General features: G+C 44.3%; 1 protein-coding gene across 1 annotated transcript; it reads right to left on the bottom strand.

Annotated features, from left to right (window-relative positions):
• Positions 1-304: 304 nt before the first annotated feature.
• Positions 305-16,794, bottom strand: tat (tyrosine aminotransferase). Its single transcript, XM_015965365.3, has 12 exons — positions 16,658-16,794; positions 14,533-14,836; positions 14,295-14,399; positions 14,102-14,169; positions 13,799-13,957; positions 13,381-13,519; positions 13,241-13,293; positions 5,582-5,734; positions 3,756-3,884; positions 3,074-3,157; positions 2,657-2,755; positions 305-851 (listed from the first exon to the last, which is right to left on the bottom strand). The coding sequence occupies exons 2-12, from the start codon at positions 14,828-14,830 to the stop codon at positions 711-713; spliced, it is 1,428 nt and encodes a 475-aa protein (XP_015820851.1). The 5' UTR covers positions 14,831-14,836; positions 16,658-16,794; the 3' UTR covers positions 305-710.
• Between the last annotated feature and the right edge of the window lie 222 nt (positions 16,795-17,016).

Genomic DNA, 17,016 nt, shown 5'->3' with positions numbered 1-17,016 from the left:
TTTTTTAGATAGATTAGATTTTTTTTAGCTATCAAAAAATGTAGTTTGGTCCATTATTTCTATGTTGCACGTAACTTTTACTACGAGGCATGACTTTGTATGGATTGTGGGTCTTCGAAGGTCCTTTAGCACAAGGAAGAGTCCGCTGCAGCCGCACCGTCATGGCTGCTCGACATCCTCGTGCTTTTTGCACATTTTGCAACAGCCATTGAACTCCACTCGTGTGTGTCAAAGTGTTTTATAAGATAACTATTGACAAAATTACTGACCAAGGTGTTTTGTATGAAAAAAGACAACTATAAAATAAAAATGCATATGTAGTTTAATATAATTAACATGATATACAGGTAATCTTTAGATGAAGAACATTTCCCTGCAGTCCAAAACATGCAAAAGTATCAGCATATGTGTGTTTCTTATCAAACCAGTCAGATATATTTCTCTGAATGCGATAAAAAAATTCTGATTAATACTTATTTCTCTGCAATTAATATCAAAGAAGCATGCAAGAGTTACACAAATTGTATAAATATATATAACAAGAGGAGGTTAATAGACGTTGCCTGTAAAAAAATAAATACGAAGATATTCATCATCAAAAATTACATCTCCTGGAAAACAGCTCCTAAGCTCTTTGCTGCGGCGACGATGACTGTAGCAACAAATCTGTGGGTGTGATGGTCAGTCACACTGGTCCCAGCTCCGCCGCATCACTGGTCTAGGTCATTACAGTCGCTGCTGGGGGGTCGGTGGTAATGCTGGCAGAACTCCCTGATTCGAATGCAGGCCTCCACCATCATCTCTTCCGGAACCGTCACCACAATGCGGAAGAAGTTGGGATACTCAAACGCCTGTTGGTCGACAGAAAGGACAAGATCGTTTACTCGGTTTGAGCTGGAAGTGCCATAAACTCGTACCTGTTGTAGACGGCTTCCCTAGACCAATAATAGGGTCCTTTCAGGACTGATGAGCTAACGGCTAGTCTAAGCCTAGTTGCCATCAAAAGACAGCTCCAGTCTCCAATTTAATTGTGTTTTTGGGTTTTTAAGAACCTTTCATAGCATAGCACACTTATTTTGGGAGGAATGTAATTGCTTGAATTATAGGTTTAGCAGGGACCTTTTTCTTCTGGGTGGATCATCTGAACCATTGGTCCGCAAAACTGTCAATCATTACGGTGAAGCTTTCACACAAGGCCGTCGTCGTACGTGCTCTTTCCTGCACGTCTCCTTTAAGCCCCATGAGATGTCTAAGCTGCAGCTGTTACACACCTGCTTAGACTCCATCAGAACCTGGATGGTGGGAGCTTTCTTCAGCTGAATGAAGATAAGACTGAGATCCTCATCTGTGCCCCAGACAAGCTGGTTCCCAAAGTCAGAGACTCTCTTGGTCAGCTTGTTTCCCACACCAAACCTTCTGTCAGGAATCTTGGCGTGACCTTTGACCCAGCTCTCACCCTGGATTCTCATGTCAGTTCTCTTGTTGGCTCTTCCTTCTTCCATTTCAGGAACGTTGCTAAGCTGAGTCCCATTCTGTCCCGCTCTGAACTTGAGACAGTTCTCCACACCTTCATCTCCTCACGCTTAGACTACTGTAACTCTCTTTTCACGTGTCTGAGCAGAACCTCCCTGAACCGTCTACAGGTGGTTCAGAACGCCTGTGCTCGGCTTCTGACCAAGTCCTCCAAACACACCCACATCACCCCGCTTCTCCTCCAGCTTCACTGGCTGCCAGTCAACTTCAGGGTTCATTTCAAGATCCTGGTTCTGGTCTATAGGGCCTTACATGGACAAGCACCATCTTACATTGGTGATCTTCTTAGTCCCTACACCCCCAGCAGGTCCCTGAGGTCCAGTGATCAAAGCCTACTGGTTGTGCAGCACCAGGCTAAAGGTCAAAGGTGACAGATCATCTGCTGCTGTGGCCCCCAGACTCTGGACCTCTCTCCCCCTGAGCCTGAGATCAGTGGACTCAGTGGTCTCCTTTAAAAAGCAGCTGAAGACTCACCTGTTCAAGCTGGCTTTTGTATGACCTTCTTCACCTCTCTCTCTTTATTCTGCTCTCCCCACCTATTCCACCTTCCTCAGGATCCACTGGTTTCCCTCTTTCCTGTTCACTCTCTCTCTCTTTCTTTACATTTTTTAATTACAATTGTCTATTTTTTTGCTCATTTTAATATATTTTTAAACATTTTCTAAATGCATTTTTATATTTTTATATGTTTTGTTTTTGTGAAGCGCCTCATGGTTTTTATCTTGAGAGGCGCTATAGAAATGATATTTTCTTCTTCTTCTTCTACTGCTCGAATAAGTGCTGCGAGGCTGGCAGCTACTTGTAAACAGAGCGTGAACGAGGATAACTGAGCATTCTCTCTCATGCACATTTTTTAAAAACGTGGAGAATTGGGAAACTGAAGATTAGAGTTAATTTAAGAATGTAGCGACATGTTTTGGCCTCAGCTGCACTCAGATTATCTGTAATCTGTATCATCAGCCCTCAAGGATGCAAACTCCATTTCTCTGAACAGAGGCCATTCATGGAGCTATCTACAGAGTGAAATGGTGATGTGCGTTATTTTGTGCTAAAAAACATTTAAAATTTTCAGACAAGTATCTTTAGAGGGCAAATGATGAGAGATGAACGAAGGATGACTCACCGAAGCCGGCAGACAGAAGACCGACTGCTCGGTCACCAGCCGCTCAGTGAAGTCCACGTCATCCTTAAAGTCGGGAAAACGTTCCATTTCAATCCCGACCTGAAATAATGCAAAGTTCCTCTCATCAGAAAGATTAAATGATTAAAACCAAGTTTTTAAACACTTCAATGTGATTTTATTTAGAAAATTCAGTAGGAAGAGGAACTGGAAGTTGTACAGCGCAAGTAAACTAGTGGACAGTTTCCTAACCCTCCCACTGTCTTCATGGGTGACCCCGCCAGGAGAGTTGACCACTGAGCAGGATTGGTGGTTGATAAACCTTCAATCCTGCTCAGTGGTCAACTGGGCGGGGTCACCCATGAAGACAGTGGGAGGGTTAAACTTAATCATCACCATGATGCTAAAATCGTGACTAACCATGAGGTACATGGCTCCTGAAGGCATGACGGGGTTCAGGCCGGGGACCGTAGACAACTCGTTAAAACAAATCTCCGAGTTTGACTGAAGAAGGAAAAAATAAAACATCCATTAGTCTGATGGTGCATGCAGCAGAGGTAAAAAAGGTTGAAACAGTCTGTAAAATATCTTTATGCTGTGTATAAGTAATGGTTACGAATGAAATGTTTTGCATCACATGGGCATCTTGTTGCATGTTTAATGATTTACGTTTGCAGCCAGGAAAGCCAGAGGGGTTGATGGTAAAGGTGAGCAGAAACAGCATCACTGCTAGAAGTTGTTCAAACAGAGGGGAGCAGCGGCTGATGCGTCTCTGTAATTCAGCCTTCTTCACTAAAGTCCAGCTCTGATGCCGAGTTACGCATCATCACTGAAGCTTCAAGGTCACAAAGAGTTTTAAAGCATCTGAGCTCCTGCATCAGGACGTCGACGTTACAGTAAAATTTGGCCTCAGCTGTTCGGTGTTATCTAATCGGATGTGTTGTTGGGTAAGAGGTGGGAACGTCCTGTGCATGTTCTCCGTTCTTCTCAGAACACAAAAACAAACAACCGTCCCAGCTCAAGGTCTGTTCAGCTATTTAAACAAACGTCTGATTTTCTACTGCACACTGGTGAAAAGTCACACTGAAGGAGTTTTCTGTACCTGCAGGAAGCTGATGGTGTCCCTGTAGAAGCGCTCAGGTGTGTTGTTCAGGATGCTCTCCAGAGCTCCCTGGACAACGGTGCAGGCTCCCAGAATACGCTGACTCAGCTTCACCAGACCCTGTCGAATCTGAACGGTGGGGAGTCAGAGCAACACATCTTCACAAGAATAAAGAATAATATAATAATAACGACAATATCGCACCATTATAAGAAGCTATCACAAACATTTCTGTCACCGTATGAAAAAATGAAGAAAATATTCTTTATTTCTAATAACTACGATTTAATTTTGTTCATCAAACTGGTGGAAATGGGCTTCCATATATTTCTCCATCAGGATCTAATACTCTAATCTATAATGTAATTATAATTACTACCGTTAACATCAACATCAGCTGAAACACCTGGACGTCTTTTTAGAACGTATTTTATTGTGTATTTGACTATAAATAGAACTCAACACCAGTTTTCCTACCATTTCTTTTCTTTTACAGTCAGTGCGTTGCCATTCATTAACCCTTTAGGCCCCAGGCCTGTTTTCTTTGGGCCCTGGCGCCTCCCCATCGGGGGCCTTTGGAGTTTCCTGTCCCAAGTGTCAGTGATGGTTTGCGTTCCCCGAGCACAGCTACAGTCAAACCAGTCAAACCAGTTTAGACTGTAAACAAAGCAATGTTTGGTTTTTGATGCATTAAGATAAAATAATACTTGAACTTTATTTTAGAAGAGCTGCCCTGATGGAGGTTGTGAGTTCAAATTCCATTTAGGAAATTTAGTCAATTGTTTTATTTATTCCAGGGGTCCTCGACTAGATCTGTTCCAGGTTATTTTTTTCCAGCAGACACCAGAGAAGGTCAGATGCTCTTCTAAAATAAAGTTTAAATATCGTCGTATCTTAATTTATTACTTTTTAAACTGGCCTTGTTTCCATCTGGGCTGTTTGGTTGTGGTTTTAGTTGTGTTTGGAGAACGTGGACAGCTGTAGATGTTTGGGGCATGAAACTGTAGAGGCCCCTGATTGGGGGGTGGGGGGGTGGGGGGGTGGGGGTTATTCTTCTGAACATGTCCGACGTGTTGGCTGAAGAAGAATAGAACCGGAGATAAAACAAGTTCTAGTTCGGAGCAAGAGTTTATAAAGAGGTTAGCGAGATCCAGCTTTTATTTTGGTAACCAGCTTCCACTTATTGGAAAGCGAATTTGCATATTAGCTAAATGTTTAAGTACCAGCTAAATATTTATTTTCCATGATGTTATTTAGCTCCACACTATAATTTATATTTTTGGGTCAGACTTAAATATTTATTTCTCAAATACTGATTTTGCAAACTAAATGTTTAGTTCCAAAATAAATATTTAGTTGGGATCTAAAAAAAATTTCGTAAAATAAATATTTAATTTACAAATTAAATATTTAGTTCCAAAATAAATATTTAATTAGTAAATTAAATATTTAGTTAGTGAATTAAATACTTATTTTACAAACTAAATATTTAGATCAGACCTAAATATTTAGTTTTCAAAATAAATGTTTAACTACAAATTAAATATTTAGCTTGCTAACTAAATATTTATTTGGAAACTTTAACATTTATAAATGTATGAATAACATGGTGAAAATATGACTTTGAAAAAGTGAACTCCCAATTTTTTCTCTTATAATATGCTAAATAACCAAAAATATTGCTGTTAGATTATGACTGTTTGACTTTACAAATGGGACCCCATAGGATAGGATCCTTGTTAGAAAAGGTGACTCTTTGCAAACGTATTCTTTATTAAAAAGCTGAAAACAAACTAAAACTCTTTAATTAGGAACATCTGTTTTACCTCAGACCCAAATATGTTGTTCCTGTCGTGGATAAGGATCCATCCCATCCTCCAGCCGGGAACCAGCCAACGTTTAGCCAAACCGCCACAAGACAGGATGGGAACATCGCTGCTGAGAGAGGCCAGAGAGGAACTGTTGCATCCTGGGAAGACCTGAGGATGGCGGCAGGAGGAGGATGAAACTCAGATTTCAGATTTATTGGCCAAGTAAAATTACATTTACAAGGAATATGTCTCCGGTAGATGTTCGCTCTCTAAAACAGACAACCACAATAAATGAGAATAAAAATACCTAAAAACACATAAGAACATGTTAACCCACACACATGTTCATTTACACACACACATATATACATACCCACACACACGCACACACACACACACACACACACACATATCCATAAGCATACTGAATAAGTATTAAAAACTAAAATAAAAGGACGGTAGAAGAATCTACAGATTCAGGAGAGAAACTGTTCTTGTGTCTGGTAGTTTTTGTGTACAGCGATCTATCGCGTCTGCCAGATGGGAGGACGTTTATTTAACGAGGTCCAGATAAAAAATGTTGCTCTGTTTTTTAGCTTTAATTAAATCATTCACGGTTTATTTTACTGACATAGCGGCTCCAACTTAAATTCATAAAATAATGGAAATTTTAAATAATCGTGCTCGGACTGATTGGGTTTTGAATCTAACCAGGGTTATAGTTTAAGTGTCCTAATCGCTGGAAATCAAACAGCTGAGGTTAAAACAGAAAAACAAAACAAGTCGCCTAAAAATAACAAAACAGTTAAAGTCTCACTGAAAATGTCCAGTTCATTTTATTTTAGTGCATTTCTGCACCAGCGTCAACAACACAAAACAAGAAAGTGTGTTTATTATGTAAATAACTTCAGTAATAACTTTGGATAACTGTAACACAAACATCAAACATGACTAAATCTTTCTGTAAAATATAAACAGCTGTGTGAATCGCATTCAGACCTTTTGTAATTCTGCTTAACGTGCAAGCTGCAGAAGAAAAGGAGAAAGGGAAATATGTTGCGTGAGGGCTCGGAGTTACCGCAGAAGTCTGTTTCCCATTAAAGCTGTGCTGACGTGTGGTGAGACACAGCCCCACGTCCTATTGGCCGAGCTGGGACGAGCGATGTCGTCCAATCAGCAGATTACATTTAAATCAGCCACTCAGTCATTTTATCATCCGTAAACGGTTTCATCTGAGTCCATATTTGGTTTTAAGTGTTATAAAAATCTGTGTGAGAATAAAAATCAGTTTAACAGGAAAACACACACACACACACACACACACACACACACACACACACACACACACACACACACACACACACACACACACACACACACACCCTCTCCACCCCGTTTCTGCTGCAATACAACCACATTAACTACAAACACATGTAGTCAGAAAAGTGCAAAGTCATTCTGGTCTGTTCCTATTTACTGGGAGATGGTGGAATGGTTCTGGTGGGAGATGGTGGAATGTTCTGGTGGGAGATGGTGGAATGTTCTGGTGGGAGATGGTGGAATGTTCTGGTGGGAGATGGTGGAATGTTCTGGTGGGAGATGGTGGAATGTTCTGGTGGGAGATGGTGGAATGGTTCTGGTGGGAGATGGTGGAATGTTCTGGTGGGAGATGGTGGAATGTTCTGGTGGGAGATGGTGGAATGTTCTGGTGGGAGATGGTGGAATGTTCTGGTGGGAGATGGTGGAATGTTCTGGTGGGAGATGGTGGAATGGTTCTGGTGGGAGATGGTGGAATGTTCTGGTGGGAGATGGTGGAATGGTTCTGGTGGGAGATGGTGGAATGGTTCTGGTGGGAGATGGTGGAATGTTCTGGTGGGAGATGGTGGAATGTTCTGGTGGGAGATGGTGGAATGTTCTGGTGGGAGATGGTGGAATGTTCTGGTGGGAGATGGTGGAATGTTCTGGTGGGAGATGGTGGAATGGTTCTGGTGGGAGATGGTGGAATGTTCTGGTGGGAGATGGTGGAATGTTCTGGTGGGAGATGGTGGAATGTTCTGGTGGGAGATGGTGGAATGGTTCTGGTGGGAGATGGTGGAATGGTTCTGGTGGGAGATGGTGGAATGGTTCTGGTGGGAGATGGTGGAATGTTCTGGTGGGAGATGGTGGAATGGTTCTGGTGGGAGATGGTGGAATGTTTCTGGTGGGAGATGGTGGAATGGTTCTGGTGGGAGATGGTGGAATTTTCTGGTGGGAGATGGTGGAATGGTTCTGGTGGGAGATGGTGGAATGGTTCTGGTGGGAGATGGTGGAATGTTCTGGTGGGAGATGGTGGAATGGTTCTGGTGGGAGATGGTGGAATGTTCTGGTGGGAGATGGTGGAATGTTCTGGTGGGAGATGGTGGAATGTTCTGGTGGGAGATGGTGGAATGGTTCTGGTGGGAGATGGTGGAATGTTCTGGTGGGAGATGGTGGAATGGTTCTGGTGGGAGATGGTGGAATGGTTCTGGTGGGAGATGGTGGAATGTTCTGGTGGGAGATGGTGGAATGTTCTGGTGGGAGATGGTGGAATGGTTCTGGTGGGAGATGGTGGAATGGTTCTGGTGGGAGATGGTGGAATGTTCTGGTGGGAGATGGTGGAATGTTCTGGTGGGAGATGGTGGAATGTTCTGGTGGGAGATGGTGGAATGTTTCTGGTGGGAGATGGTGGAATGTTTCTGGTGGGAGATGGTGGAATGTTCTGGTGGGAGATGGTGGAATGGTTCTGGTGGGAGATGGTGGAATGGTTCTGGTGGGAGATGGTGGAATGTTCTGGTGGGAGATGGTGGAATGGTTCTGGTGGGAGATGGTGGAATGTTCTGGTGGGAGATGGTGGAATGTTCTGGTGGGAGATGGTGGAATGGTTCTGGTGGGAGATGGTGGAATGTTCTGGTGGGAGATGGTGGAATGGTTCTGGTGGGAGATGGTGGAATGGTTCTGGTGGGAGATGGTGGAATGTTCTGGTGGGAGATGGTGGAATGGTTCTGGTGGGAGATGGTGGAATGTTTCTGGTGGGAGATGGTGGAATGGTTCTGGTGGGAGATGGTGGAATGGTTCTGGTGGGAGATGGTGGAATGTTCTGGTGGGAGATGGTGGAATGGTTCTGGTGGGAGATGGTGGAATGTTCTGGTGGGAGATGGTGGAATGGTTCTGGTGGGAGATGGTGGAATGGTTCTGGTGGGAGATGGTGGAATGTTCTGGTGGGAGATGGTGGAATGGTTCTGGTGGGAGATGGTGGAATGTTCTGGTGGGAGATGGTGGAATGGTTCTGGTGGGAGATGGTGGAATGGTTCTGGTGGGAGATGGTGGAATGGTTCTGGTGGGAGATGGTGGAATGGTTCTGGTGGGAGATGGTGGAATGGTTCTGGTGGGAGATGGTGGAATGGTTCTGGTGGGAGATGGTGGAATGGTTCTGGTGGGAGATGGTGGAATGTTTCTGGTGGGAGATGGTGGAATGGTTCTGGTGGGAGATGGTGGAATGTTCTGGTGGGAGATGGTGGAATGGTTCTGGTGGGAGATGGTGGAATGGTTCTGGTGGGAGATGGTGGAATGGTTCTGGTGGGAGATGGTGGAATGGTTCTGGTGGGAGATGGTGGAATGGTTCTGGTGGGAGATGGTGGAATGGTTCTGGAGAGAGATGGGCGGGGAGGCAGATGCACCCAGCAACCCTGACTCTACAGCTTTCTACCCTCCACCAAAAAGAAGCCAGACTTTCATTATTCTGGACCGGGCAGATCGATTCACAGCTTTTTGACTCGGTTTGAGAATGGGCTGAAACACAAGCGTTGATTGAAAGATTTATTCCTCCTCCGTCTTTGTCACATTTTTGTTTTTAAAGTGGTCTAGATCAATAGTTCTTATTGCATCTTTAAGTTAGTCTTTAGACCTAGCTTCATTTGTAGCGGTTTCTAGTACGAATGAATGCCTTGTACAGTTGTGGTCAGAGGTTTACATACACTTGTAAAAAATATAATATAATGGCTCTACTGAGTGTCCCGTTATTTCTAAAACTCTGATTTTTCTCTGATAGAGTGATTGGAACAGATACTTCTTTGTCACAAAAAACATTCATGAAGTTTGGTTCTTTAATGTCTTTATTATGGGTTAACAGAGAAAAGTGATCACATTTGCTGGGTCACAAATATACATACAGCAGTGCTAATATTTGGTTACATGTCCCTTAGCCATTTTCACTTCAATTAGGCGCTTTTGGTAGCCATCCACAAGCTTCTGGCAAGCTTCTGGTTGAATCTTTGACCACTCCTCTTGACAGAATTGGTGAAGTTCAGTTAAATTTGATGGCTTTCTGACATGGACTTGTTTCTTCAGCACTGTCCACATGTTTTCAATGGGGTTTAAGTCAGGACTTTGGGAAGGCCATTCTAAAACCCTTATTCTAGCCTGATTTAGCCATTCCTTTACCACTTTTGATGTGTGTTTGGGGTCATTGTCCTGTTGGAACACCCAACTGCGCCCAAGACCCAACCTTCGTGCTGATGATTTTAGGTTATGTTGAAGAATGTGAAGGTAATCCTCCTTCTTCATTATCCCATTTACTCTCTGTAAAGCACCAGTTCCATTGGCAGCAAAACAGCCCCACAGCATAATATTCCCACCACCATGCTTGACTGTAGGCATGGTGTTCTTGGGGTTAAAGGCCTCACCTTTTCTCCTCCAAACATATTGCTGGGCATTGTGGCCAAAAAGCTCGATTTTTGTTTCGTCTGACCACAGAACTTTCCTCCAGAAGGTCTTATCTTTGTCCATGTGATCAGCAGCAAACTTCAGTCGAGCCTTAAGGTGCCGCTTTTGGAGCAAGGGCATCCTTCTTGCACGGCAGCCTCTCAGTCCATGGAGATGCAAAACACGTTTGACTGTGGACAATGACACCTGTGTTCCAGCAGCTTCTAATTCTTGGCAGATCTGCTTTTTGGTGATTCTTGATTCACTCTTTACCCTCCTGACCAATTTTCTCTCAGCAGCAGGTGATAGCTTGCGTTTTCTTCCTGATCTTGGCAGTGATGAAACAGTGCCATGCACCTTATACTTACAAACAATTGTTTGCACTGTTGCTCTTGGGACCTGCAGCTGCTTTGAAATGGCCCCAAGTGACTTTCCTGACTTGTTCAAGTCAATAATTCGCTTTTTCAGATCCATGCAGAGCTCCTTTGACTTTCCCATTGTAGCGTTTGTGGGCGTTTGTATCCAATGAGCCCTATTTACCTGGCCTAAGAGAAGTCACCAGCTGTAGTCACTCATAATCACTCACAAGAAGTTAAGAGGCCATGCTATGAAGCTCAGTTCACTGACACGTTTCTAAGTCACCAAAATTGCTAGATCATGTTGCTGTATGTATATTTGTGACCCAGCAAATGTGATCACTTTTCTCTGTTAACCCATAATAAAGACATTAAAGAACCAAACTTCATGAATGTTTTTTGTGACAAAGAAGTAAATGGTAAATGGTAAATGGCCTGTATTTGATATAGCGCCTTCTAGAGTCCTGGAACCCCCCAAGGCGCTTTACAACACAATCAGTCATTCACCCATTCACACACACATTCACACACTGGTGGGGATGAGCTACAGTGTAGCCACAGCTGCCCTGGGGCGCACTGACAGAGGCGAGGCTGCCGAGCACTGGCGCCACCGGTCCCTCCGACCACCACCAGCAGGCAACGTGGGTTAAGTGTCTTGCCCAAGGACACAACGACAGCGACAGACTGAGCGGGTCTCGAACCTGCGACCTTCCGATTGCGAGGCGAGCACTTAACTCCTGTGCCACCGTCGCCCCAAAGAAGTATCTGTTCCAATCACTCAATCAGAGAAAAATCAGAGTTTTAGAAATAACGGGACACTCAGTAGAGCCATTATATTATATTTTTTACAAGTGTATGTAAACCTCTGACCACAACTGTAAGTCATTCTGGGGGTGGGGGAGTGGGAGGGTGTATACCAGTGCACTATTTCCAGGTGCTAGCAGTGACTCGGAACACAGCCGAGCTTCAAGCCCAATCCCAATACTCACACTTGCACCCTTCAGTTGCATGGTATCCCGATCCTCAGTGCAGAGGTTGACCAAGCCTCTTTTGCACCCTTGATGCAGACTTGGATCATTACCCACAATCCATTGCTGCGTGGGACTTTTGAGAAGAAGGTGGAACAATAACTCAAGTGCCTTTTCTCAAAATATGAATTTTCAAAACGAAGAAGTTCATTTTGAGATGATTAATGACATTCATTCATGCTCTGAACGTTATAGATTTAATGTGAACAGAAGGCCGTAGAGCGCAGGGCGAGTTCTGGGACTGGGCCTCAGACGGAAGGTTTTTGAGTCTAACTCTCTGATATTTGGACATCTCGCCCCTGACTGGCTAACAGCAACACGACTCTACCACTGATGTTGATGTTTTATCTCCACAACTAACACAAGCCTGGAGCAGCTTCTGCCATGTGGTGGTGAAACTGCTAATGCTAATAGTTAGCCTCTGCTAGCCGAGACGTTCTCTGCTGTTTCCTGGACGCTAAATCAACAACAGCCTTCCCCGTCATGAGTCCAGATGGGTGAGTCCATGAATATTAGTGACAGGGTGACGTAGATCTGTCAGGATTTTTTAATCCTAGAGTTTCCCCGTCTGTTTTCTGTCAGAAGCTACTGCAGGAGACAGGTGTAGGAGACTATCTTCATGTTCAGCCTGCATGAAACACTCAGTTACTGATTATAATCAGAAATAATCATTAAAAAATGTGTTTCCAGGGTTCAATACCTTGAAACTCTTTCTATTGTGTTCTTAGTTTTGAAGCAAAGTTATTTATATTTTGCTGACTCATGAATCAGAAAATCCTACAAAAACACCTGAAGTCAAACGTGTTCCTTAGACAGGGCGTCTGTTTAAAGCAACTGGATATGTTTTCTGTCCAGACATAGGCCTGTGTGGGTTGCCATGGTGACAGCATCAGGGTCAGGGTCTGTTATCAGTGGTTTCCAAATGGAGGCTGGTCGTGCATTACGGGTTTGTAGGTGCTGCTGGGTCAGTAAAAGCTTTAGAGTTAAGGCGTGATATTAAACTGAACCAAATCACTTTTTAAGTGGAAAACTGCTGTTCTAACCTAGACGTCCTTTTCTGCACTGTTCATTTCACTGACAGCGTGCAATACTTCAGAGCTTGTGAACGTGTGTTTGCACGTCTCTGCAAATGTTTGCATGACCTTCAGCTATTCCAACTTTATCAAGGCTAACAATAAAGTGTCGAATGACCCTTTTTTACAGTTAACCCCTCGTGCATGAACCGTTTCACTGCCACCTGGTTTCTAAACTTTGTTTGATCATAACAACTAAAAGCATCAAAAAGATGATGCAGGATGAGCAAAGCCTTGGTATAAAGCTCTATCACAGTCCACATTCCCTGCTTGCCCTCGCTAACCTCTCTGGCTCCCGCTCATCGGACTCATGGCCGCTAATCCTCCTGGATGCTGATTTTGAGGTTGTGATCCCTCCATCCAGAGCTAGAGCCAACACCACCAAATGAACCGCCGCCACTGCTGTCGCTGTGGGTGAAAGTGCGCCTCGCTGGTGTGACACACAGCCGAGACCGTTCCTGCCAAACTGTTCTGAGGTGCGATTTGTGTCGTACTCACCATGTCGCTGTAGATTTCATCTGCCAGGATGGGAACACAGTGTTTAGAGGCCACTAGAGGAGAATAAAGCTTTAATGATTATTTTGCCAGATCTCAAACTCTTTCTCATTGAAGTAAAGAAGGTCAGAAATGCAGCTGACCTTTAAGGATCTTCTGCAGGTGCTCCTTTTTGAAAACAGACCCACACGGGTTGGACGGGTTGGTAACAATCAGACAGGACGTCCTCTCGTCGATGAGGCTCTCCATGTGCTGCAGGTCGATCTCCCACGACTTCTCCGGCTGTGAAACAAAGACGTGCAACAGGATGGGACTTGATCTGCGTTTTCATTTAAATTTAAGCCCACAGAAAGAAGAATCCTTCTGTTTAAAACTTTATTATTTTAGTTACTCAAAAAGGACATGATATGACCCACGTGTGTGCGCTTGATTTATTCACCAGAAGTACAAAAATAACATTTCAGAATCAGGAAGTGATTTCCCTTCAAATATATTTAACAAATACAAAACTATTGATGTTTCGAGGGAGACACAAAGACGTGAGCCCAGCCTCTGACCTACCAGTAAGTTGTAAAGCTTGACCTTGATGCCCATGGAAACAGCCAGAGTTTTATATAAGGAGAAGCCTGGGCAGGGGACCAGGATGTTGTCCCCGGGGTTGCAGAAAACATTGATCACCAGTTCAATTGCTTGACTGCAGCCACTGGTCAGAATCACATCCTGAACAGCAGAGTGGGGAAACGTTTAGCTGTCATTTGGTAAGAATAAACTGATAAGTTAGTACAGTTAAAATGTTTGCTGGCACAAACTGCTTCGTCTCCATATAGGAAGTGTTTATAGGTGTGACTGAAGCAGACTCAGCACCTCTGCCTGCAGCGGAGCCTCGGGGCAGCTGTAAAAGTTGGCCACAGCCTGTCGACTCTGTAAGTAACCTAAAGGTGCAAAAAGTACAGATGCATGACGCCAAAGGGTGGAAAATGTCAGTGAACGCAAGTTCTGCTGAAGACAGCACTGTCGTTTCTGCACGTCAACGCCTTTATTCATCAGAGCGACTCACCCACAGAAGGAGCATAGCCGTTGAATTTTTGGGAGTCGATGGCATCTTTCATGGCCTGGAGAACAGCATCATCTGTAGGCAGGTTTCCAAAGACAGTGGGATCTCCTGGAAAGCAGATGTGGTATTCAGAGATTGTAACAAACGAAAATGTGTCCTGTTTGCTGAATCAACACTAAACAGAGTCTTGTGATGAACCACAGGACACAAGGGAACAAATGAAACACCAGAAAGTTCCCACCGATAGAAAGTGCGATCATGGGTTTGTCTGGGTTTGGGGTGAGCTTCATCCCATCCACGATGGCCCTGATGGGGTTGAGCGTGTTGTTGGCCATCTCTGAGGGCTGCACGTCCCACATCTGCCGGCGGCTCTTGACTTTGGCTGGATACAAGCTGCCGTTCACGTTGACGTGGTGTATCCCATTCCCATGCATTCCCTTCCCAGTCACACCAGTCCCATTCAGGGGTTTGGGTTGGATGGCAGATTTGCCATGGACTCTTTTGTCATTCATCTGAACCACGTAGGCCTTGTTGTCCATCCGGAACTGATGATGCATAAAAAAAGATAATCTGGTCATTAAATTGCTTAACATTGATAAGCTGAGTCTAACCTGCTACTGGAGAGGCTGAGAGACTGGGTCGGCCTATCAGGATCTGCTCTGGAGTGGTTCCCCTCTTATCTCTCTGAGCGCTCCTTTTCTGTGGCCGTCTCCAAGTTTAGGTCCTCCACCACCTCTCTTACCCATGGTGTCCCACAAGGTTCTGTGCTGGGGCCTCTGCTCTTCCTCCTCTATCTGCTTCCTCTTCAGCACATCCTGAGCTCCTTCAAAGGACTCTCCTACCATCTTTATGCAGATGACATCCAACTGTACATCTCCTTTAAGCCCCATGAGATGTCTAAGCTGCAGCTGTTCCACACCTGCTTAGACTCTATCAAAACCTGGATGGTGGGAGCTTTCTTCAGCTGAATGAAGATAAGACTGAGATCCTCATCTGTGCCCCAGACAAGCTGGTTCCCAAAGTCAGAGACTCTCTTGGTCAGCTTGCTTCCCACACCAAACCTTCTGTCAGGAATCTTGGCGTGACCTTTGACCCAGCTCTCACCCTGGATTCTCATGTCAGTTCTCTTGTTGGCTCCTCCTTCTTCCATCTCAGGAACGTTGCTAAGCTGAGTCCCATTCTGTCCCGCTCTGAACTTGAGACAGTTCTCCGCACCTTCATCTCCTCATGCTTAGACTACTGTAACTCTCTTTTCACGTGTCTGAGCAGAACCTCCCTGAACCGTCTACAGGTGGTTCAGAACGCCGGTGCTCGGCTTCTGACCAAGTCCTCCAAACACACCCACATCACCCCGCTTCTCCTCCAGCTTCACTGGCTGCCAGTCAACTTCAGGGTTCATTCCAAGATCCTGGTTCTGGTCTATAGGGCCTTACATGGACAAGCACCATCTTACATTGGTGATCTTCTTAGTCCCTACACCCCCAGCAGGTCCCTGAGGTCCAGTGATCAAATTCTACTGGTTGTGCAGCACCAGTCTAAAGGTCAAAGGTGACAGATCATCTGCTGCTGTGGCCCCCAGACTCTGGACCTCTCTCCCCCTGAGCCTGAGATCAGTGGACTCAGTGGTCTCCTTTAAAAAGCAGCTGAAAACAGGCTGGCTTTGGTGCGACCTTCTGCTGATTCTTCATCACTACCTTCTCCTCATTCTGTCTTTCTTGTGATACAGTGATTATCTTTTTTTTTTAATTTTGTCTTCCTTCACATCTTTTCATCTAAAATGTACTTTTTTCCTCATTTTTATTATGATATACTTTTAAAATCATATTTTATTTTTAGTTCTTGTGAAACTTTAATCCTTTCGCTTGCAGGTCAACTTCTTTATATTTTGTCTTCATATGTTAATGAGACTTAACTGAAACTACACGCTTCGGATAATGTGTATACATCATTAATGCTTATGTTGCGCCCTTGTAGATGTTGTGAGGAGTAACATAGGAGGATTGCATGAGAGGGTAGGTGGTAAATTACCAGCATTTTAAGTCATCTAGGGAAGTAGTAACTAAAGAAGGGGAGGCTGAAATGTTCTGACTAAGAAAAGAGACAGCTACTAGCACCAATAATTAGGAAAATCAACTCAAAACACCTGAGAAACAGCAGCCAGTAATCAAATAATTGGGTTTAATTTGATCTCTTTTTGGATGATGATGCTCACTGTCTTCACCTTTGTGTCAAACTGAACCTACGCTGCACAAAAAAATTCATCAGCACCAACTTGCATGATCAAGCTGACTCTTATCCATCTTGGTTCATCATCTGTATTCATTCATCCTCTAACAGCTTTGGAGAAGAAGAAAAATAATCCTTACCTCATAAAACAATCAGCACAAAGTCTCCAGAATCCAGAGCAGGTCAGTAACTCCTAAACCAAATGTCCAAAAGGGAGATTCAGGACGTATTTATAGCCTATAGATGATGTTTTATAGGAAGACATCCATGTGGGAGTTGAGCGCTGCCCAGGTTTCCATTGGTGGAAGCTGAGGGTTGTGCTATTGCACCCTCTTACATAACTAACCAGAACCACCTTAAACCATTAACGGCTGCAATTTGGAACCGTGGAGATGGAGGGGAGGAGGGTGTGCGGGTCTGGGCTCACGCAAATGTCGGGAGCTCTCGTTGGCTGCGCAGGGGGCGCATTGTGCGCGTCATAAGCCTCGCGGGGGCGCAA

This window comes from Nothobranchius furzeri, chromosome 4 (genome assembly GCF_043380555.1).
Source record: "Nothobranchius furzeri strain GRZ-AD chromosome 4, NfurGRZ-RIMD1, whole genome shotgun sequence".
NCBI lineage: Eukaryota > Metazoa > Chordata > Actinopteri > Cyprinodontiformes > Nothobranchiidae > Nothobranchius > Nothobranchius furzeri.
The sequence above is the reverse complement of the archived record's forward strand: the minus strand, read 5'-3'. Positions and strand labels throughout refer to the sequence as shown.